At 41.4% G+C, this 24123-nt stretch overlaps 1 protein-coding gene across 1 annotated transcript in view; it reads right to left on the bottom strand.

The window, feature by feature from the left end:
* Positions 1–992: 992 nt before the first annotated feature.
* Positions 993–24123, bottom strand: part of IMMP2L (inner mitochondrial membrane peptidase subunit 2) — a 595832-nt gene continuing 572701 nt past the window's right edge. The window contains exon 5 of the mRNA XM_056846163.1: positions 993–1141. Coding sequence (XP_056702141.1) covers positions 1022–1141 — 120 coding nt within the window. The 3' untranslated portion in view covers positions 993–1021. The remainder of the gene's footprint in view (positions 1142–24123) is intronic.

The following is a 24123-nucleotide window of genomic DNA, read 5'->3' as shown; positions in this document are numbered from 1 at the left end:
GCAAGTATTTATTTATAATTCCCACACTTTGTCAAAATCACCCTCAGGTGTTTCTGTTTAGATAATCTTTTTTGTACATAAAAACACATTTCCCATTAGTGAATCAAAGTGCTCAATGTTACTTTTCAACAGAAATAGCCACAGAACAACTATGTGCCTTCTTAGCACAAACCGATATATGACTGAATAGGAAATATGTCTGCTGCAAATGAAAAATCTGTCAAATCTCCTCCATTAGAAGGAAAGTTCATTTTGTATACAAGAGCAAAGTAGTTATAGAATTAAAAGAGCCCTCAAAGAAATGGAGCAATTATTATCAACCATGATTATACTTAACACTGATTAAAGTGCTGTTACAGGAATGCTGCAGTGGATCTTATATTTCAGTTGGAAATCTATTCCATTAGCAACTGGATATGTCAGAAGTATATACATGAAACATTAATGCAACACAAACGTATGTTCAATTTGATTACCAAACCACTAATATATAAGGAGGGAAACACATTTAATAAAAACTGCATTTTTATTTCATTTTCTTTTATGACTGATTTTACAGAAAGGTTTCCTGTTGCAAAAATGCTACTTGTTCAATACAAACAATCATTCTGCGGTTCAAACCATTATAGCGCATATTCCATCTCAGCAATAATGATGAACTTATACAGCTGACTTCCAATTTTCACAACTCAATATTAATTTTAAGATATGTCATGTTGCTGAAAATTGGATCTCCTGGAAAAAAAAAGGCTCTTATTTCATATCTACAGAGGTACCAGTGTTGGCAGAGGATTTCAAGCATTTTACAGTGCTTGGAAAGACATTTCAAATCAAGACACAATTGCTTCAAAACAAGTTACACTCCATTTAATGTGATTAAGAAAAATCTCTATTTGTGGTTACAAGTAATACAATGTGTGTAGCAAATTTGTACATTTTAACAGATCTTTGATTAGCAGAGATGTGCCATCAATTCCTTTTTTTAGCACTGACCATTCATTTCCCACCCTATACTTATAGGTCATTCTTGCTCCTTCTGAAGAGGCTGGCGTTTCGGAGGGAGGTTAGGTGGCAATTTCTGCCAGCGTTCTGGTGGCCAGAGGATATGGGTTGCACGAGCATGCAAGAGTCCGAGAGAGACCTGAAAGAGTAATCAAACACAGGAATAATAAGATGTAAGAAGAAATAATATGCATATGGCATATTATAAAAAATGTGAGCTAATAATACCCACTGACAGACAGATTGTACTGGTAACTGAGATTAACCTTTTCTCAAGGGACAATTCTATTCCAGACAGCCTCTCACTTGCTTGTCTAAAATAGAGGTATCTAAAACAACTTGCATATACCATGGAGAGAACCAATGGTGGAGAGTGATGATGCTGAAGCAAACATACTGAATACAGTTTCATAGACTTGTACCAACTCTTGAATGCATGACAAATCTACAAGGTTAACTTTCACTTTATGTTCACTTTATTCAGGTTTAACTGCCCAAACGTCATACACTAAGAAAGTATTTAAAAATGAAAAACAACAAAAAAGAAAAATTTTGTCACATCAATTGTGCATGGTTTACAAAAGCCACTCAGAAACAATCTTAATTGATGGGTATCAGAAGTGGCTGAGTATTTTAAGAGCCATTTTCCCAGAAATTTCTCCCTGTAGTCAAATAGCACATCCTAAAATAAAATATTATAACATTAATAGGTTATAACATAATCTTTTTAAATTCAACATAAGTAGGTTATGGCTCACCATGAGATTTACATCAAAATATTTCAACACAGCCAATATACTGAAATACAAATTGTGGAAATTTCTCCCTGGCAGCAGTATGTTTGGATCAATAAAAGAAAACTTGCAATAACGAATCAACCATTGACAAGGAGTAATCACAAAAATGTTGTTCTGGAGGAATCCCAGCAAGACACCCCTTCTTCTGTCCTGTAGGTAGCGTATTACAGCATGCAAGCACATATGACTGTCTTAATTTAGGTATCATAAGCATACAAAGATAGGATGGGTATTCCAATTCGGCTAAGTATTTGATTCCCAGATTAGGTGGAAACATTTCCATCTGGCTTCTTGGACTGATAGTTTCCAGACTTGTTTTAAAAGCTTCTTAATTAACACTCTTTCCTTCTCTACCAAAGAGGTTGACCTCAAAGGAGCTAGTTGCGCAATTTTAGAATCTATGATTTTATTCCACCAGGACCAACAGCGCTCTCAGCATTAAGTAGGCTATATTTAAAACTGATTATGGCTTTCCTAATCAAAGTAGACATTTTTGGAAGACCCAGTTCCAAATGCACAACTGAAGATGCTATACAGGGAGGTAAGGCAAGGATTTTATTGTGGGGGGGGGGGGAATCTGAAGCTTGTCAAATAATTCAACTGGATCTGAGAACCAGATTTGAGTGCCATATAACATGCAAGGTAGAACTAGTGCCCTATATGCTCTCAACAGTATTGGTATAAATGGAGCACCTTGGATTAAAAAAAAAAGAATAATTTATTAAGTGCTAACAATGACAGTTCAGTTTTATGTTTAACATACTGAATATGCTTAGACCACGATAAAACTGATCTAAAGGCGATACCCAGACATCTAAATTAATTGACCACTTGCGTCGAGTGTGTGCCAATTGTCCACCTTTTGATGGTGACTTTTTAGATTTTGCAAAGATCATAATTTTAGATTTGTCACAATTTATCTGTAGAAGTTCGTTACTGCAGTAGGTCATAAAAGCTTTTATAGCTCTCTTCAGGCCAATTTGAGACCTAGAAAGCAGTACTAGATCATCCACATATAATAAGGCAGGGACTGAACAACCTTCCAGGCAAGGAACTTGTGAATCCAGATACTTAGGAGAGTGGCTCACAATAGCTGGAAGCCTTCAAAGATGCCGCGAGAGCAAAAGGGCTATAGCCATGGAACATGTGGAGGTGCACTGAGCCATAATTAGATTGTTTTTTGAGTTGCCATTACCATGCCCATAAGCAGGGCAGACAATTGTGATATGGAGGCAAATTAGACTTCCCATGTACTTCTGAGTCATTCATATGGGAGGAGCCTGCTTGTGTGAGCCTATCCTCAGATAAGTGGGATCCAAATAACTGTGGTTTCTCTTCAATTGGAAAAAAAGTTCCCTTCCAAAAATCTGAAATTGGTCTCACCAGATAGAACAAAACAAAATATGAGAAATGTTACATTTGTTGTTCATCAAATTCCCATCCCTCTAACTTTTCCAACACATAAAATTAAAAGCTAATACTACACCATTTTCTTGTGAAAGAACTATTATCAGCAAATTTTCACTTCATTTTCCACAGGGGATGCATATGTTACATTGCCTATTATACAACAGTCAGAACTCATTCCAGTCAAATTATGTTACAGATGAAAGTATTTTATCTTCTGAATCCATCCTGGTTTTGCATGTGCTAGTCAGATTACACTTACTCTCTGGGCAGATTTGCCTGCAGATAATGTAGCTGGCACCACGTATATAGGCTAAGAAATTTACAATTCTTACTAATCCTATATTTAGCTGCTAAATGACAGCATAAATATTGGTTTTAGCAATACTTAACCTAACTACTGAAAATGTAACACTACATAACTGTTTCATTTTTATATATTCAAACTTTAATAAAACAGGATGGCATTGCCGGAGACCAAGTACTGAATAAATATATTGGGCTTGATCTGTTTCCAAATACAGAACACAAGAACTTTGCGGCCCGACTTCCCCTTTTGTAGATATACTGCCTTAAACATATATTTAGTTTATGCAAGAGGTGCACATCCTTTCATGGAACTCATTTAGTAGACACTTTTTCTTCTGCTTACAGGAAATGATGTCATTGTAAGATATCTGATGCAAGACCTAGAATCAGCAGAACTTTTGTATATATGAGAACACTGCTGAAGAGTCCTATTTCCCTAAGTATAAATGATATAATTCAGAGAAATTTCACAAGCTTGGTGTGTGTATATGTGGGGGAAGTATCAAGGGAACCCCACTGTAGGTATGCAATGAATATCTATTGTTTCCAAATACTAAGTCAGGGGTCGACAAACCTTTCTTTAGCCAGAGCTGTTTCTGAGTAATGAAAAAGAAGCCGAGTGCCTTTTCCCCAAAATGTTACTGAATTTGTTCTGTCTTAGAATATAGACTAGTAAGATCACCAGGAATGAAGCAATCAGCAAAGCAGCACAGAGCAAAATCATATGAAATCAACGCTGGTTTTTTAAGCTACCTTGAATAGGTCTTCTGAGGGATATACAAGCTACTCTGCAGCAGCCTGTCAGCTGTGGCTGCTCATGAAGTACCTGTTGTAGACTCCTGCACCAAGGCAAACTTCAGCTATCGACAGTTTCCTACAACAGTCAAGAATAAGCCAAAAAGTTCCTAAATGGTTATTACAGATCAGCAAACAATGCTGCACCCCAGAACAGTATCTTATTGTGCACTCTCACTTCAGATTTTGGAAGAATGTTGTAAGGCAGCATTGTTTGCCAGAGCTTTTACATAGCTGTTAGTAAGCATTTTTGCTATTTTTTATTGTTGGTGGTAGTGGAAAGTGCCATCAAGTTGCAGCTGACTTACAGCAATCCCATAGGGTTTTCAAGGAAGCGATTAACAGAAGTGGCTTGCCATTGCTTGCCTCTGTGTAGCAACCGTGGACTTCACTGATGGTGTCATAAGGAAGAGATGGAGGAAGCCCCAGCCCTTGGAGGCCACAGGAAGACCTACCAGACAAGGTAGAGACTCCATCTAGTGAAGAAGGGGAATCGCAGGCTGAAAGTACACCATGCCCCCAGCCTCACAACAGAAGCACTGCAGCCACCAGCCTAACCTCTAGGGTTGCCAGAGCCCATGGAACGCCAGAGAAGGTGGGCTCAGAGGGAGGCAAGGCTGGCAGCCCAGCACGGGTCAATCTCTGCCTGTGAGCCTGAGTCACCACAGGATCAGGGCTGAAAGCCACATAGGCAGATCAACCAGGGATGAGTGGCCCCTGTCTGTGGCTGACTCTGAAGGAATTGGCAGGAATGAACATTGAGCACCTACTGTTCTGTTACTAAAACTCCTCCTTGGAAGCGGACAATCCGATCTTTCTTCTCTCGCATACTGACCAGCTCATATCATACAGAGTGTTTGTTCTGTCAACTAAGAAAATATGAGCAAATGTTGTATACAACGGGTGAAACATTCCAATGAGTTAGTTTAGATTCAGTTATTTTAGTGTCATTACTTATGGCATATGTTTTATGCTCTTTTTCTCTGATTGGCCTTTGGCTATATACAATAAATGCAATTTCTACCTTCGTACCATTGCTACATAAGATCGTTCAACTAAAAAGAAAAGAACACAATTCTTAAGGTTCAGAACACAGTTACAAGATTATAAAAAAGACGTTCTTCACATGTTTGTAGTTTAGGTTTAAATAACTTCTTACTGTCTCAACTAGAATATGAGATATTTAGTTTTAAAAGGCCTGAATTAAAGTCCCTGGTATGGATACTATTTGGGCATTTCTTATGGATATTCATCAGCCAGGGCATCCTTGAGGGCCAGAGGAGAGACTTTTTGCATCTTGATTAGGAGGTCATGCTGTAAAGCTGAGTACTACATGATTTTATATTGGAGGTCCTGATGGCTCTACACAGTTTCTAAGAACTACATGGACATTTGAGGACAATTTTCTCATTTTAAGTTTATATCTCTTTTAGGTTGCATTTTTTAATCATTCTAAAAGGCTACATATTGAAGCTCAGATTCCTGCAGTTATTTACCATTCTTCATTATTACAGCAGACTACAAAAGTGAGAAACTTAATATTCTATGCAAATGGACACAAACTCCCTCCAAAGAATATCTCTTGCTAATACTCATGATTTAATTTCTCAGGAACCATGTGTATGCAAGCAATCTCTTTTTCTCCTCTTCACAATCTCATCACTGAAGTTGAAGTGGCCTATACTTAATTCAATATTTTGTAGCTTGATTAAGCAGGTGCTGAATTCCTTGAATATAATTTGATTAGTTAACAATGAACACTTGATAATTTTGGTTGCTGGATATATACTATGGCTTGGATTCTTCTGTAAATTTGATGAAGTGGATTCATGTTGGCCTTCTCCCTCCCACTTCAGCCCAAACAACCCCTAAAATGACGCTCCTGAGGCACAGAGAATAGAGAGGTAGGCTTTCCAGTTCCCCCTCTCCTCTGGTGGGAGGCTTTTGCGGCAGAGCTAGGGCAGGGATTGCGCATGTACTGCCACGCCGACGCAACTGCATCACTTCCATTTTACATCCGGAAGCGCTGCATTACAACAGGCCTTTTACCATTCAATCCACTCATATCCAAGCGACATGGCAACCCTATAGAGAGGGGAGTTGAAGGTCTGCGGTGCAAGGTGGGAATCAACAATTTTTTCCATCCTTTCAGTTAACAAAAATCTTCCATGGATCAAAGCTATTAATTTTCATGAAGGGTAACAAGTTTAATTATAATAGAGCTGTGCTCACATTTCAGGCTGATCAAGACTCCAACTCTAAATATTTTCACCAATGTATGTGCCTAAAAGGATACCAAATTATCCATGTTTAAGACAGTAGTGCATCCAGATGTAACAAACAACCATGATTTGTTATTACAGGAATGAGCACTATTCTCAAACTCAGTTGTTCCCCTCCATGTCCCTGCCCCCTTCTGCACATCTTGGAAATTGAACACTTCCATATTTCAAACAAACTGTAGTTTGTCATTTTATCCAAACTGGATAAAATGAGAAACTACAGTTTGTTCTTTTACCCACAAACCAAGATGCCAACTAATGATTTAATGCTGGTTTTAGTCAAGAGAGCATGCTACATTTTGTTGCTTCATCTTATTCATCTGACAAACCAAGATGTCTGAATGCATTAAGTTAATGCAATGGTCTCCATGTTCTATCCAAGGTCAGTGATAACTTCCCACTGTTTGATATGGAAGTCTGATCAATTTATTCTTAAACCTATTACATATCATTTAAAGAGTAAAAGAATAGCATAGAAACCTCATGTAAACCACACACATGCATAGTGTACAGAGAAGTATAAAAACCAGATTGCGTTCTGAAGAGGCTACCTAATGGAAATTCAGCCCAATGTAAGAAAACACTACAAGGTTTAAGACAACTGAACACATGATCCTAAAATGAAGACACCTTGAGCTCTGCCTACTGCAATAGCCGAATAAAAAAGCAAACATTGCAGATGAAAACCTGCTGGGTCAAATTAGACTGTCTTTTAGAAATGCTATTACAATGGATTATGCTACTCAGTTCTCAGTACATAACTGTTTTACAGAGAATTATCTATTTATATTGCTCTCTTCAAAAATAGTCCATAGTTTAACTAATGGTAAGCGTATTTGCTTTGCTGAGCACTGCTAAAACAAGACAGTACCAAGAACAAGGCGCAAAATAATATTTCTTCATGAGGGTCTCACAGCCCCATTAGCAGAGAAAACGTGTGCTTAGGTGTTCCTAAGCTAATTTACATTCTGAAAATACCTTCATCTCCAAATATTGGTTCTTAGAAAGTGTTTGTATCCCACCCACCCACCCACCCAGTTCTGAAACACTTTTTTCATCTGAGGACCAGGTACATGCCAACTTCATAGACAGAATGATGTAACAGTTGGCACAAATGACCTTGCTATAGAACCTACCTTATTTCTTCCTGTCCACCGTTATCAGAATTTGTTTGTGAGCAGGGATAGGGGAATTGTTGTTCCTACACACTATCTGCCCTGTAAATAATTCAGATTTTCTGGCAATACAAAAAGTTCATCTGTACTCCAGATTAAGTCAAATTTAAACTCTTATTCAAAATGGTGCTATCACAGTGCTAAAGTGATAAATATCATTATTTACACCAAGGTTTGTAGATGTCCAGATTGGCTGTGGTTTTAATGCTACAAAGGGGATCTTCCTCATTTCCTCTTTGCAATAAGATACAATACACAGTTATTGCCTACAGACCACAGCAGGGAATTTGTAGTAGCTAGACTGTACTATGGCTTATGTGGTGGAATGACCCTAAGAGCCCATTCCTGTGGACACAAAAAAAGAAGAAAAAAAAAGAAGAAGAAATGCCTCATTGCACGAAGCGAGGCTGTGCCACCAAAAAAGGTGGCACAGCCACACTGCTCCTCAAGGGGGACGTTCCTGGAGTGAATGGGGTTAGGAAGCTGCCCAAAGGCAGCTCTGCCACCGGGAACACCCTGGAAACACCCGCCCATGCCGGTAAGGGGTCACACCAGCTCCTAAGGAGCTTCGCCCTCTGCTTCAGGAATGAGCTGCTTATCCACAATTATGTGTAAAAAATACAGCTTTGCACGGTAAATGTTTAATGAGAATGCTCAGAGTACAAATGAAGCATTTACCTTGCAAAGTGCCTTTTGTAACAAAAAGCAAGTTTGTCTTCATAATTACACTGAAAATCTAAAACAGTGTTCTTAGATGTTAAAACAGAAAATTATCAAAGCCTTGGTGGGGATTTCCATGATCAGAGGGTCAAAATTCTTTATTTACTATAATATCCATGCCTCTCTGAATCGTCTTCTCCTTCCTGAGGCCCTTCCACTTTTACATAATTCCAGATTTCGAAATAATGGCATTACACATCTCCCCCTCCCCCTCTTTCTCTTGATATATGTAAAACTCTCAAGAAAGTACATGCAAACATACAATGTTTATTCAAGTTTCCCAAACTGGAGTTTACGTTCATAGAATTCTTATTGGTCACTGATTTTTCAGACACAGAATTTCTCAGCTCTGGCAGGCAATTATGCAACTTTTGACAACACACACATTTATATATTGAAAAAAAAATTGGCATCTCATTAGTATTACAGCTGCATCCCCAATTATCAAACAAACCTAAGGTTCATTCCATCAATTACATAGTGTTAGTTTTGCAAGAAAGTCCTTAATTTTGTGCTGGAAAGCTTGCTTGCATCAGTGTTCAAAGTATGCAGATTATGGAGCAGAAAGATGTTACATAATGTACTTTCTCAAAGATTGTTAATTAGACGCAATCACTGAATCAGTCTCTAATTTCTAATTATGCTGGAAATAATGTAGGTAACTCCCAATTTTAGCTTCCACCTCCAGAGCCCGTTTCCATTATAGCTGTTCAGAGAAATCTAACAACTAGCCCAGGCATTTTTAAAATTATAAACTTAAGAAAATGCAAGAAAGAAAAACAATACAAGTGGACCTTTATGTTAAAAAATACATTTCTATCAATATTATAAATGTTATTTACATTTATAATATTGATAGAAATGTATTTTTTTTTGTTTTTGAACATAAAGGTCTACAATATCGAATATATATATATATATATATATATATATATATATATATATATATATATATATATATATATATATATATATATATATCAAACAAAACAAATGAATCATGCCCAGAAGATGGCCACAAAATACCCTCTAGGATCCCTGGCCAAAAAACCCTCTAGGATCCCAAAAGTAGGGAATCCCCAATCACCAGCACACACCTCCTGCAATTTTGGGGAGCAGAAGCTCGAGTCCTCTGAACCACACGCACATTATGTGTCCTGCCTCTTAGTAGTGGCACCAAGTTTCTCTTTGGAAAGAACCAAAATAATGAATTTAAGGGCTTCCCTTTGAGCTCTTTTGAGGTTCAGGCCTTGTTAATACTAGACTTGGATTTCCTGTCAGATCTCCCCATCTCCATTTATGCTGCTTTCCTTTCCCAACCAACTTCCTGGAGGTGTAATGAGGAAGGTTCATAGTGAGGGGTCCATCACACCTCAGATACCATTTGACCATACACTAGGGTACCAGGAACCAAGAATTATATTTTGTATGGTTCTATACGGTGTCCAGGACTCATGGGAACAACATCCCACATGGTGCCTAGTGGCCTCAGAGGTTCCTGTAAGTAAACTCTTCACTCAGCTAACAGGTAAGGGGAGGGGAGGGGACAGCAGGACTCACAGTGGGAATATCTCTATACCTTCTTGTACTTCATTAGTTTGGTTCAGCATGGGGCTGGTCACTTTCCACCCTTCTTTCTCTTTCACATTTTATTTTAATAATTTAATGATGGTTCTGTTGTTATATGTGTGTCTACAGCATCAGACCCAGTCGTAAAATTTGATAACTTACCTTAAAACTTAGCTCTGAAATCTTGGTGAATCCCAGCAATAAAATGTCTCTGTTCCAGTGACAGCTTTTCATGCTGATTAGAATCAGAAAGACCTGGGTTCAAATCCACACTAAACTGTGATGGTCATCAAGGTGACCTTGTTTAACAGTCACTCTATTTTAGTCTAGCCTATCTCACAGGATGAAGAGAAGTATGCTGTCTTGAGCTCCATGAAAAATGGTGGGGTAAAAATGTAAACTGGGAAAAATGCAGATCTAGAGCACAATTGCATTTAGAAACCATATACGGTTCTGACCATAACAGTTCAAAAAGGCTATCCGAGAGCTAGAAAAAATGCTGCAAATGGCAACAAAAATTATTAAGCACTATCTCATGAAGAAAGACTAACATATTTGCTGCTGTGGAGAGTTCAATCTGCAGTTTAAGACTCACAAGGGAGCAGCAGTTTCTTATCCTATTGTAAGACATAAAAAAAGATACCTACTATAAGGCACAAAGCAGGGAATTGGACATCCATGGAGCAGAAGTCTACCAATTACTACTAGCTGTGATGAGCCTCCATCTACAGTCCTCTATGACCTTCCAAGGTTGGCCACTGTGTGAAACAGGATGCTAAACTGGATTGGCAACTGGATTGCTCCAGTAAGACTCTTCTTATATTCCTATGTTCTTACCTTGCTTAGCCTGCAGTTGTTTGCTTTACTTTTCCATGCCAACAACAATGTATATAAACATGACCAAGTCAGGTATTTTAATGTTTATGGAGATGTATTATTCAATCTATGAGTGGCCCAAAAGAAGAGAGATGCAAGGTCTATTGGCTACTATCCGGATAGCCTTGTATGAACTGGCTGCATCTGATCTGATGGACATCCCTGAAGATATAGCCAAACTAAAATTAATCCGTCTTTAAATGAAGCATTGTTGGCAGGGGGGAAAGCAAGAAGTTTTTCTATAAGACAAATTTCCAAATAATGTGATCACTCATAAACAATTTATGACCAGCTTCTCAAGAACGTCAAAATTTGTCATCAGGTGACAGCTTATGCTGTTTTAGTCCTGATGAGTTGTTCTGACTAATAAACAAACTGACATTTGTGTTATTTATTGACTTGCCAACTCGCAAAAGTGTTATTAAGGGAAGCTTGTTTCCATCCATAATCGTTCTGAGCCACTCTTAAGCATAAAGGATTTGAATCTAAAATGAGAAATAATATGATCACCTTTGGTTACCCATACTGGCTTGGATCCATTGGAGAGTTATCTGGATGGAAGGGATTTCTACCCAGAGAATGGAAGTTCCCTACTTCCCCCTCCTGCTGTAGTCCAAAATACCCCATTAAATACTGCTCCTGGGGAAAAGAGGAGCCTGGAATAGGATAGGGAAGAGAGTCAAACATATGTAGAAGGTAGGGTTGCCAGGTTGCTGGAACTGGTGAACAATTGCTTGGAGTGGCAGCTACACACGACATGCTTACATCAGTGCCAGGTTTCCTCCTGGAAGCGCCAAATTGCAAAGGGATGCTTTACCACTCAAACCCCAAAAATGGGCTAAGGACAGATTCCTGGAACTGGATCTGTCCTGGAACTCAAAGAGATTGAATTACCTGAAGCTGGGATTAAATGTAACATTTTCACAAGAGAACAAGGCAATCATGTTGATCCATAGCACATCCCCAAATCAAAGCCATGTAACAGCTTTTATTAGGACTTACCAAAACACCACAAACCAGTGTACAATAAAATTCGCTCTTTCCGTGGCTGCAGGGGGCACATTTTTTTTGGGTAGAGACCCCAAACGTTCAGTGGAGCTTCAAAGGACCCTTCTTGCGAGACCCCCCAAGTTTTGTAAACATTGGGTCAGGGGGTCCCGAGATGTGGGGCCCCAAAGGGGTCCTCCCCTTAATGTGCATTTTTATTCCATTTAAAGCACACATTCGCTCCTTTCCGTGGCTGCAGGGGGCGCATTTTTGGGGGTAGGGACCCCAAACTTTCAGCGGAGCTTCAAAGGACCCTTCTTGTGAGTCCCCCCCATGTTTTGTAAACATTGGGTCAGGGGATCCCGAGATATGGGGCCTGAAAGGGGTCCTTCCCTTAATGTGCATTTTTATTCCATTTAAAGCACACATTCGCTCCTTTCCGTGGCTGCAGGGGGCACAGTTTTGGGGTAGAGACCACAAACTTTCAGCGGAGCTTCAAAGGACCCTTCTTGCAAGACCCCCAAGTTTTGTAAACATTAGGTCAGGAGGTCCTGAGATATGGGGTCCCCCCCTTTTCCCTATTGGGATGAATGGGATCAGCCAATCCTGTGTGCATCTCGAGTGCGGCAAATCCAAGGCAAAACCTCCCGTGCTTAAATGGAATCGTATTGGATTATCCAGTCCTCCCAGTCCCTCCTGATGGAACAGAAGACATCCACAGTAAGACCCCTTTTGGGGCTTTAATCTATATTTTTTCTCCTGTGTGTGTGTGGGGGGGGGGAAGCAGAGTCTGTGTGGGGAGGGAGCAGTTTCTGTGGGTGGGGGGGAAGCCAAAGGGGGCTTTCGCCTGTTCTGTCTGGGGGGGGTGCCCCCTCAAGTCTCTCTCTCCCTGGTTTGATGGGGGGCTTCAGTTGTGTGTCCTCAGGTTTTCCCTCATTCATAAGATCGGTTAGGTCTATTTTGATGCTTGCTCAAAAATTGTTTTCAAATTGTGACTTAAAGAATGCATTTGCCTGGTCCCGAGTCCGATGCAAAAGGGGAAATTCCACCCCCTCCTGCTCCTGATGCTTAGCTAGCATGCCTCTGTCCCTTTCCATGGTTTGCAAACTCCCAGGCGTCAGGTGTTGCTTTGCATGGTTGCAAAGGTATTGCTTTGCATGGTTTGCAAACTTTTTCTGTCCCTTTCCATGGTCTGCAAACTCCCAGGCGTCAGGTGTTGCTTTGCATGGTTGTAAACGTGATGGTTTGCATGGTTGGGTTGCTTTGCATGGTTTGCAAACTTCTTCGCACCAGCCCCACCCTTGCTCCCCGCAGCTCAGCTGTTTGTCGGGGCTGGGAGCTTTGAGTGGGCGGCAAGCTCTGCTAATTGCAAATGCACATTAAGTAGGGGGACCCCTTTTGGGGCCCATATCTCAGCCCCCGCTGATCCAATCTTTACAAAACTTGGGGATTATTGCAAGAAGGGTCCTTTGAAGCTACGCTGAATGTTTGTGACCTCTACCCCCAAAAATGCCCCCCCCCAGAACCACGGAAAGGTGCAGTTGTAATTTTAATAGCTTTATTCGGCCGAATTTTCCTCCGAACTCCGGACCTCATGCCGAATTGCACGGACCCGAAGCAAGGGAGTTCAGACTTTGGCATTTCCCGAATAAAAACAGGCCGAATTTTGCCGAATCCGAATTTTACCAAAAAAATTTTTTAACAGCAGTAGTCTCACACACATAGGGCAAACATTGAAAAATCTTGAGCTTGGACTGTTGCAGAATGCACCTTAGACAAAGCGGGTACTAACAACAGACATTATTGGGAACAACAAAGTTGTTGTAGGAAAAGATGTTCTTTTAAGTATCTGGGCCTCAGGACATGGACACCAACCCCTCAACTAGACCTGGAAACAAATCAGCAGCTTGTTACAGAGCCAGTATGGCGTAGTGTTTAGAGTGCTGAACTAGGGTCTGAGAGAGCTGGTTTCCAATCCCCACTTTGCCATAGAAGCTTGCTGGGTGACTTTGGGTGGGTCACATACTAACCTACTTCACAGGGTTGTTGTGAGGATAACATGCAAGAGAGGAGAATGATGTAAGTAGCTTTAGGTCCCTACTGGGGTGAAAGGCGGGATATTAACTTGATGATGATGATGATGAATGGACCTCAGAATAGGCGTAACAGGGTTCCACTTGCTAGCCCCTAAAAATGAGTTGCCACGTTTTCTACCAGCTGTAGTTTCTGGATTGGCTTCAAAGGCAGCCCACATCAACCCTGCTACAGTAAACTAAGCCTTGAGGTTCCTGAAGCATGAACTAACATGGCTAGACTGGGAGTCTGCAAATAGGGAGCTAGCTTCCTAACTAAATGTAGCTGGGGGAAATAATTGTTCACCATCACAGAAAGTCGTAACAGACTCTTTCAGCATAAGTTACACATTGTGAATAGTAGGTATCCCATTTAAAGCAGTAGCCCTTCCAGCTAGTGTCACCTTCATCTAGGCTTACCTGGTTGGTCCTCTGCTCCGGCGGGAGGTTTTTCGGGTGGAGGTGAGATCGCGTGCATGGCCACGCCAACGCAATCGCACCACTTCCAGTTTACACCCGGAAGTGCCGCATCACAACAAGGCCTTTACCACTCAAACTTGGAGTCTGAGTGGTAAAAGGCCCATTGCGATGCGGCACTTCCGGGTGTAAAAAGCATCACAAGGGGCAGTTTACCACTCAAACTCCCAATCTGAGTGGTTAAAGGCCCCTTGCGATGCATTTACACCCGGAAGTGCTGCATCACAACGAGGCCTTTACCACCCAAACTGGGAGTTTGAGTGGTAAACGGCCCCTTGCGAAGCGGCGCTTCCAGGTGTAAACCGTAAGTGTCGTGTTGCCTTGGGCAGGCGCACAAGCACGCGTTGCCTGCCAACCCTCAGTTGGTCGGCGGGCAGCCAGGTGGATTGGCGGGGGTTTGCCCGCCACCACCTGGCACTTGGCAACCCTACCTTCATCATATCTGGGTTCAGTTTCAACTTGTTCTACCTCAGCCATTTGACCCACCACATTCAGAAACCGGCCTTGAAAGTCTTAAGGGCCACCAAAATAGATGTACACATGTCACTGGTTTATATGAAGATTTTGTGGACTGATCTTTTCTTAACTGGCGCTGTATGCATGGTTGGTAATGCTTGGCAGGAAAAAAAAGAGATAGCATTCAAGGAGTTCTAGAATTTTGAAAAGCTTTGAGAATTGTTAGGCATTTATAAATTTAGTGGCATGATTTCTTTATCACAAGGCATAAGATTCCTTACTCTACCAGACACATGATTGAGACCAGGATGCACTTAAAAAGGATAAATAAGCCTCTGTGTGATCACAGTCCATGTGCAGACCAGGCCTCCTTGGGTGTGCCTGTCAGAATCACTCAGTGTGTGCAGGCACTCTTAAATAAACAAAAGGAGAAAACAACATACAATTTAAAAGCTTTCATGAGAAGGAAGTGAGCTGTGGCTCACAAAAGCTCAGACCCTGCCAGAAATTTTGTTAGTCTTTAAGGTGCTACTGGAATCTCTTGCTCTTTTCTACTACTACAGACAGACTAACACTCCTACCCTTCGTGATACAATTTGAAAATTAGCAGCATGTGTCTAGCCATCTTAGAACAAAGAACTTGAAATACTTTCATAACAATTCATGACAGTGTTGTTACCATCAGAATTCTGTTTATTATTTCAACTCTGGGTTGCTTTGCACAAGACTGCAGCAGAAGGCGTAGCTTGTATGGGTAAGCCATGACATATCAAACACCACACATTAATGTTGTCAGCTTTTAATCCTCCCATTTTATCACAACAATCCTGTAAGGTACATTAGTCTGAAAAAGCGTGACAAAGTTAGCAGCATGTCTACACAGGACCAGATCCTGTATTCACGTAGGTCGGTGAGAAAGCTTCCATTAGATATTGCTGATTAAAGATAACACAGAATGCAGTAAAAAAAAAGCAAGGGTATCTCAGCTGCATCTAGGATTTTGCTTATTTTCTTCAGGAACTTTGTTAAATTCCTTGTTTTTCATTTCCGTATTTTTTTTAAAAAATGCATTCCTGAGTGGATTAGCATGGCAAGGTTATGGAAGGTGTCTGAAACTTCTGTGACATTGACTTGAGTAAAAGCTGCTTCCAAACACAATTCATTAAATATCATTGTACTACATAACAATATGAGGAGTGAGGGAGTCTGAAAACCCTAAAGCCACACTCCCTTGAGGAAGCCTGATAAAATGAAGTAGAGCTTGTCTAAACAGTGTATTTGCCATAGCTAGAGATGTAATTTGAAAATCCTTTGTTCAGAAAACTACTTTGGTCAGCAGGAAAGCTCAGTCCAACTCATCTTTGACACCAGAGAGGCGCTGAGCAGAGTCTTCCTATGGCACATGCCAGGGTGACTAATATTAAAAATTAAAATCAGTACAGGAAGCTAAAGGAAAAGAGTAATTGTGCCATACTAAATCCACTGAAGGCTAAAGAAGTTATGGGTCACAATACATACCCTAAATATAATTTTAAAAGATGTATCATACTTTTTTTAATTGTTCCTTTTAAGAAAAGGAAACGTCTATTACCATTTACAGTAGTAACTGCTGTTTAAACAGGGTTGTTGGGCTATAACAACATGCACTAATATGCAGTTTGACCTCAAGTATGATGCCTACTTATCATTAGCTAAGAACATGCATTCTCATTTTCCTATGGGTCCCAAATCAGTTCTTTTGTCCTGCACAGCTACGTCTGGAATCACCTGGATGGCCAGGAGAACCAGAAAAAAGCCTAGAGCAAGGGTGGGGAACCTCCGGCCTGTGGGCCAGAAACGGCCCGCAAGCTCATTTTATCTGGCCCCCAGCCCACCTGCCAAGGCTGGGAGCTCCATGGAGCTAGCTGTTGCTAGCCAGGGCCTCCTCTCGGCACTTCAGGCTTTGCTGGGAGGCAGGAGCTCATGCCGGCCCCGAACCTTCCTCCCCCTCCCAGCTTGCCTGTGTGGCGGGGTGATCCCCTGGCCACACCCCGCACCACAGACTAATGCTTTTGGGGTGGTCAAGACTCATGCCGCCGGGGCCTCCCTCCCTTCCTTCCCCTCTCTCCCTTCCTCCCCTTCCTTCCTTTTCTGCCTAGCCTCTCCTAGGCTTTCAACCTACAGGTGGTGGCTGGAGACCTGGCAACCCTAGCCTCTCCCCCCCCAGCCGGGAGATCTACGCCTGGTATGGCCCCGAATGATGTTATCAATATGCAAATGGCCCTTGGCAGGAAAAAGGTTCCCCACCCCTGACCTAGAGCAATGACTGAGCTGCTTCTAAAACTATGGTTGAAGGCATGCCACTGGCCCACCTCACTATGGGTGGCCCAGCAAAGGCAGGCACACCCAGGAGTGTGTGGCTATGCCTCAGCACATGAGCTCCAACAGACCTGATGGGAAATAGGGCAGAGGCAGCTTGGTCCAGGTGGCAAGCAAGCCATGGACCAAGGCCAATCAGAGCAGCTAGGAAGGGAGCTACTGGGGCCCTCCCATGAAACCCCTGGGTCACATGAAAGGGCTAGAATTGATCCTCCTGGGGTGAGCCGGATTTCTTCCAGAGTGCCCCCAGGCCAAAGAGGAAGCACTGGTCCAGCTCCAGTTGAAATGACACTGATGCTAACAGGGAAGAGGAAGAACCAGGAGGCACAACCTTTTCCCTTTCCTATTCTGAGGCTCTGTGGAACCTCTGGGAAGTAAGATCAACATGGCTGAGGGCTGGAGACTCATGCCAAAACTGAAGGAAAGCCAAAACTTTTATGTGGCACTGCATAATATTTATTTAGCAAACTTCAGAGAACCTGCTCAAGGCAGTCTACAAACTTAAAACATAATAAAAACGTATCACAAAAGTTAACAGTTAAACTTAGGGTTGTAAACACCATTGAACAACAAAAGAAAGACAGGGTATAAATATTTCAAATCAATCAACAGTGCTTGTACTTATTTTTCCTTAAGGGACAATATTGCTTCCCAGGGCCATTTATGCCATTACCAAATACAAGCTTACATGAGGGCTGTAGCACAGTGGTACAGCAACAACTTTACGTTAAAAAGATTCAAGGTTCAATACATTGGCGTTCTAGTTTAAAGAAAATGTCAGTAAAGACCAGTCGAAGGCACCTTTACATGTTCAAATCCAATTTGGCTGCTTTTCCAATCCTGATGACCAGCAGTGAGGCTCATAAACCTGACCTCCGATCACAGCAAGTGGGGATTAGAATGCTTTTCTTTCCTTCATTAAGGACACCTCAAAGTTATGGGTCTGGGTTGTGGGAAAACGCCACACACCTCCCATCCACCTCAGTTCTCCAGGCTACAGTCTTCCTATGAATAAAGAACTAAGATGTTGCAGAATAAAAGCAACCCAGTTCAAGCATTTGCAAAGTCTTATCCATACCCATGCTTGCTCTACATCGCATAGCAACCTGCATATATGGAAATAAGCAAATGTGCAAGGATGTGCAAGGAGCCTCTCTCGCTCTCTTTCTACCAAAATAAAACAAATTCCACAGAAATTTTGAAAGAAGCTGCCGGAGTCAGTAAAAGACCAGCTTGAACACATCTATCTTTGAAGCAAAATGCTCTTCGTCTGATTTGCAGATAACCTGCATACTTGCCACAGTGATTTAAACACTGCTAGACAATTTCAGGCATGTCTGTTTGGCAGATGCTGGCACTCTTGACTATGTGCTATAGCTCACAATGAGAAATGTGTGAAGAGTCTGGATAAAGCACCCTTTTTCTAAAGGGTATGAACAGCAAGAAGCTTATTGAAGGGAAGCCGCAACGCTGTCTTGATTTGCTGAAGATTGCTCTGACGTATATCAAGAAATCTCCCAGTTTTATTAATCATCAGACAATGAGCACCAAAGTTAATGAACAACAAGACGATGAGGTATTCGATTCTTACGACAGAGTTTACGGGAAAACACTCTCAGGTAAAAGGATTAGCTTAGGCAAGGACTTTAATCATTCACAGTACTACGTGACCAGTATCCAAAGTAGACTTTGACCAGGAGCCTTCCAGAGGTAAGGTTGCAGAGAGCTGTCATAAGCAACGCTCTCGTGATCTGGGCGTGCCCACCAGTCACGCGTTGCCTATGAGAACTCCTACAGCTTATATCTAATTTGCACAGCCCGAGTTGATCCTAGAATTTGTCCATATCACCAGTGTATATAGGTTTGGGACTTCTGTGGATGGAAGCTGTGTGCTTGCTGCTCTAAGGATTAAATGAGCTCCTTGAAAATCTCCAATCCCTGAATTGCAGGCCTCATCTTCAAATCAATATCACTGAAGTCAAATTCATAACAGCAATTAAAGTGTAATTATAATTAAAATTATAACAAGCAAGCGTGAGCAAATGTTCCCTGTTTATATATTCATTTATATTTTTTCTGTTGTATACATATGTGGTAAATGTTCATGTTCTATTTACATTCAGTGTATAATATGATGTACATAATGAATCTGTATATAAAACACATATAATGCCCAACTAACATAGAGCAATGTATATGCTTTAAGGAGAAATAACAGTGCAAGAAAACAAAATGGTGAGAAAAGAAAAATTCATGAGTTGGATTCACACAAGGGAGAAACAAATTCAAAATGAAAATTTTAGGGTTGAATAGTAGGGGTCAGAAATCTGAATCCCTGGTTACAAGCAGGGAAAGGACCAATGTAGACTGTCCTGTCAAGTAAGTACTGGTTTATTTTCCATTTTCCATTTTTTGTATCGGTCAAATTTTTGTATCTGTACCTTTCTTTGGGCAGTAACCCCCCCCCCATTATCTATTTATAAAAGTTGTTCCATTTCACACACAAAGATAATCTCACATCATTACTGAAATTAAGTGCTACAAGTGAAGACCTGTGAGACTCATGGGAGGGGCCAAATCCCATCCCACCGTCCACTGGGCCAACCACTTGAAGAAGAAGAAGAGTTGGTTTTTATACCCTGGTTTTCTCTACTTTTTAAGGAGAATCAAGCCAGTTTACAATCTCCTTCCCTTCCTCTCCCCACAACACCTTGTGAGGTAAGTGGGGCTGAGATAGTTCAAAGAGATCTGTGACTAGCCCAAGCTGGCTTCATGTGTAGGAGTGGGGAAACAAACCTGATTCTCCAGATCAGAGTCCACCCCTCATGTGGAGGAGTGGGAATCAAACCACTACACTATGCTGGCTCTCAGATAGCTTATCACCCCCCCCCACCCACTCAGAAACTTACAGGGGGGAATTTCCCTTAGCTCTCCCCTCCCCACCTGCCTACCCATCCCCCTCCTTGGGTCCAGTGGTAGAGGGGGGCAGTTGAGTCTTCCCTCCTCCTCACCCACCTCCTGCACACCTCCAGCAAGGCCACCCAGGTGCCCATCCATCCACCTGTCCATCCGTCTCCTCACTGCTTAGCGGTAGGGGGGAGACAGCAGCTCCTCATCTCCACTGCCTGCCTACCTGCCTGAATCATAGGGTGGCAGTGTCTCCTGCTCCTCAGCGCTTAACTGCAGCACTGTCACCTTATTGGTGGGGGTGGGGGTGGCTCCCACTCCTCCTCCTCCCCACCCACCAGCTGGCCTCCAGAGGGCAGGCATGGGCGCACTGCATCAGGGTGCGTGGTGTCACCTGGCTCATCCTCTCTTCCCCACAGTTGGTAAGCTGACACTGCGTACACTTGTGCAGGCAATGTGTTTCTCTGTTTTGGGGGGGTTGTAACCCCCTTTCTTTAAAAGAAACTTCTTTTATTATTATTTTTATTATTTTTTTTTGCAAACCTTAGAGTTTTCCCAAGTTTGTTGAAAAATCTCCCTTATCTCTACATAGCCCTTATTGGAAGATTCTGCAGATGGAGTCATGTTGGCTATTAGATATATTGATAACTTGAGTGATGACCAAGTATGAAAAAGCAAAAGCAAAACATTGTATCCTAGGCCTCTGTCTTTGGATAGTCACAGACTGGTTCACATGATACAAAATCCTTATGGCTGCCATGACAATTTTGGTCACTCACATGCTGGGATTTCTATGCTTCCAATGCATGCAAGGGTCCGATTCAGATTGAGACCATGGTGCATATGGAGAAGAGGCTTCAGCCTTTCCTTCATGCTATTCTCCAGGCCTGAAATGGCCCCTGGGAGCTTGCTCTGTTAGGAAGCCTACATGAAATGATGGCTCCATGTGAAGTGCCCCAAAGAGCAAATTGTGGCTGCTGAAACTGCTAACCTTAAGGATTCCTCAAGAAGTTGGACATAATCTTCCTTCAGGGACTGAATAAGGGCTTGGGATTCCTCAGTTATCACAGCTATTCTTAGTAAAGCCTATAAACTAGCTTAGCAAAGCTAAAGAAATGGCCCATTACGGATCCTGTTAATAATTTATGTAATTTTGATTATGCTTGAGTATGACATTACATTTCATTCTATTCTTCCTTCTTTTCCTGGCTTGTTGACCCTGCTGTTTAAATGTTTTTTTTCCTACTTTATGTAGAAATGTCTGCCTAGTGAGGACTCTACCACATAGCATATGACAAAGCACACTCAAATTCACAAAATTTATGCTGGTATAAATTCTTGTTAGTCTTTAAAGTGCCAATAAACTGTTTTCTGTAATGGGTTAGGGTTGCAATTCTATAAAAGATAAAAAAGCCGTGTAATGTCTTTAACCAGGACCTACCAAAAGAACACAAACCAGTGTGTGAGCTTTGAAGAGATGCATAATGTTCATCAGGTTGGATATTAAAACACAAAAGGGGAAAGGAAAAAATATGTCTTACGCCATGGATTACAGGGGTTCTTGCTCATCAGAATCCTGTGTAGAATACTGAGCAGGTTTGAAATGGTACACCATTGGCTTTCTGGCAGGGTTGCCAACCTCCAGGTGGTGGCTGGAGATCTCCTACTATTACAACTCCAGCCGAGAGATATCAGTTCACCTGGAGAAAATGGTCGCTTTGGCAATCGGACTCTATGGCATTGAAGTTTCCCCTCCCCAAACCTTGCCCCCTCAGGCTCCGCCCCTAAAATTTCCAGATATTTCCCAACCTGGAGCTAGCAACCCAACTTTCTGGGAAGCAGAAGAAGTAAGAAAAAAATGGAAGTATCCCCCTGAAACCTCAAAAACTGGCAGTTAATCAAATGCCTCTCTAGCACCAAAATCCTATGCACACTTACTCAGGAAGAGGTTGCAGTAAACAGTATAGGCCAATTCTGGTTTGGACTGCAAGAAGGACTCTTTTGATAATTCATATTTATTGTGCATAACCACACACAGCTGGGGAAAGAAGGAACAAAAGAAGCCAAGAGGAATTCATTTAATGCAAGCAAAGACATTACAGCACACCTTGAGTTGTTGGCGCAGGCTGATGTCCAAGTTAATTATTTGTTTTTTAAAAAATATTCAGGACTTGCATTCTTAACTGAAAAAGAATAATGCACTAGAAGAGAAAAATGCTAACCCCCTCCCCAACTTTTTTTTTCTTTTTAACCAATAACTATTTCTGGACTTGTATTGCTATGCATATTAATTTCATTACTTGAAACATTTTCTTACAACTGTCCCTTCCCTTAGGCTGTAATCTTTTATTCTGTGATCTTCAGGCATTTCTGCACATAGAACGATGTGCACATGAGCCTCACTAAAATTAATGGCTGTAAGGAAGATTGCTGAATTAATGTTTAAATATAATTGTTAGATCTAGACATAGTATTAGCAAAGACTAAAAGAGCCTAGCATTATTTCCCCCAATAAACATCACTAACATTTTTTTTAAGCCTAGCAGTTAGAATGCTACATTTCACATTAATTCTGCTAAAGGCAAGATGCAGCAGCTATTAAGCTAGAGAATTCATAATATAGTGGTGCCAAGGCATTTTATCAAGCACTGTAAAAACAAGCACATTTTATTTTTATATTCAAATTACTAGACAGAATAAATGTTATTTTTTTCTCCTTTCAATTGCAGCCAGTTGGTATTTTGATTGTTAAGAAAAGGTAAGTAAACAGAAATGAAATGTCACAGGTCTGGTATCCATAACACTGTTTATAGAGCTACAGAATAATGTCCATTAAGAATGGATAAAGTCTAAAAATGGTTCTCCTAAACAATACTAGGAGCCCCATGGCGCAGAGTGGTAAGCTGCAGTACTGCAGTCAAAAGCTCTGCTCACGACCTGAGTTCGATCCCGACGGAAGTCTGTTTCAGGTAGCCAGCTCAAGGTTGACTCAGCCTTCCACCCTTCCGAGGTCAGCAAAATGAGTACCCAGCTTGCTGGGGGTAAAGGGAAGATGACTGGGGAAGACACTGGCAAACCACCCTGTAAACAAAGTCTGCCTAGAAAACATCGAGATGTGACGTCACCCCATGGGTCAGGAATGACCCGGTGCCTGCACAGGGGACCTTTACCTTTTAAACAATACTACTGAATTAAAGTTGTATTTTTATATATGGTGTGTGTGTGCATGTGTGTACACATACTATTTATTTTTAATGGTTGTATTTTTATATAAGCTTCCCTAACAAAATATCAGCATCTTTGAATTATAATCACATTCACACAAAGCAAGCTATCAATAACCAAATCGGGCCTTTAAGGAAGCTTCTGTGCTTTGGTGGCAGGAAAGGTCAGGAACTTATGACTTGTATTGTCAGTGCATATCGATAAACCTGAACTGAAAATAAACCCAAAATTAGCTGATTTGGTAACTTTTGGGCTTTGGGTTTACCGAAAGTCAAAACCTGGGGGCTTGCCCTAAGCCAAATAGGCTATTCCTGAAAAAACTGAATAATATTTTTTCAGGTTCAGCTATTCTCCTTTGCTCAGAGGCACGGCTCTGTGCTTTCCCCCTATTTTTCATTCCTTTTTTTTTTTACTGGTTTTGTTAGGGCCCCATAGTTGGGGCCCTTTTGAGGTCGGGGTCGTGTAATCGGGGCCAGTTTGGTCTGACTAACCTTTCAGTGGGTTGATCTGGATCAAGCATAAGAGTTTTTAAAAAAATGGGGCTCACCAAGTCCTGTCTGGAGGGATGTACCCTCCAACCAAAAAGAAGCAGCTTCAACAGTTGCTGACACCACCAGGCTTCCAAAGGAGACTCGCTCACCCATGGGGATGAACAATCTCCTTCTGACAGCCTCCATAGTTGAGACTTCGGCTAGCTCCGATATCACCC

This window comes from Euleptes europaea, chromosome 3 (genome assembly GCF_029931775.1).
Source record: "Euleptes europaea isolate rEulEur1 chromosome 3, rEulEur1.hap1, whole genome shotgun sequence".
NCBI lineage: Eukaryota > Metazoa > Chordata > Lepidosauria > Squamata > Sphaerodactylidae > Euleptes > Euleptes europaea.
This window is presented reverse-complemented; position numbering and strand designations above follow the sequence as displayed.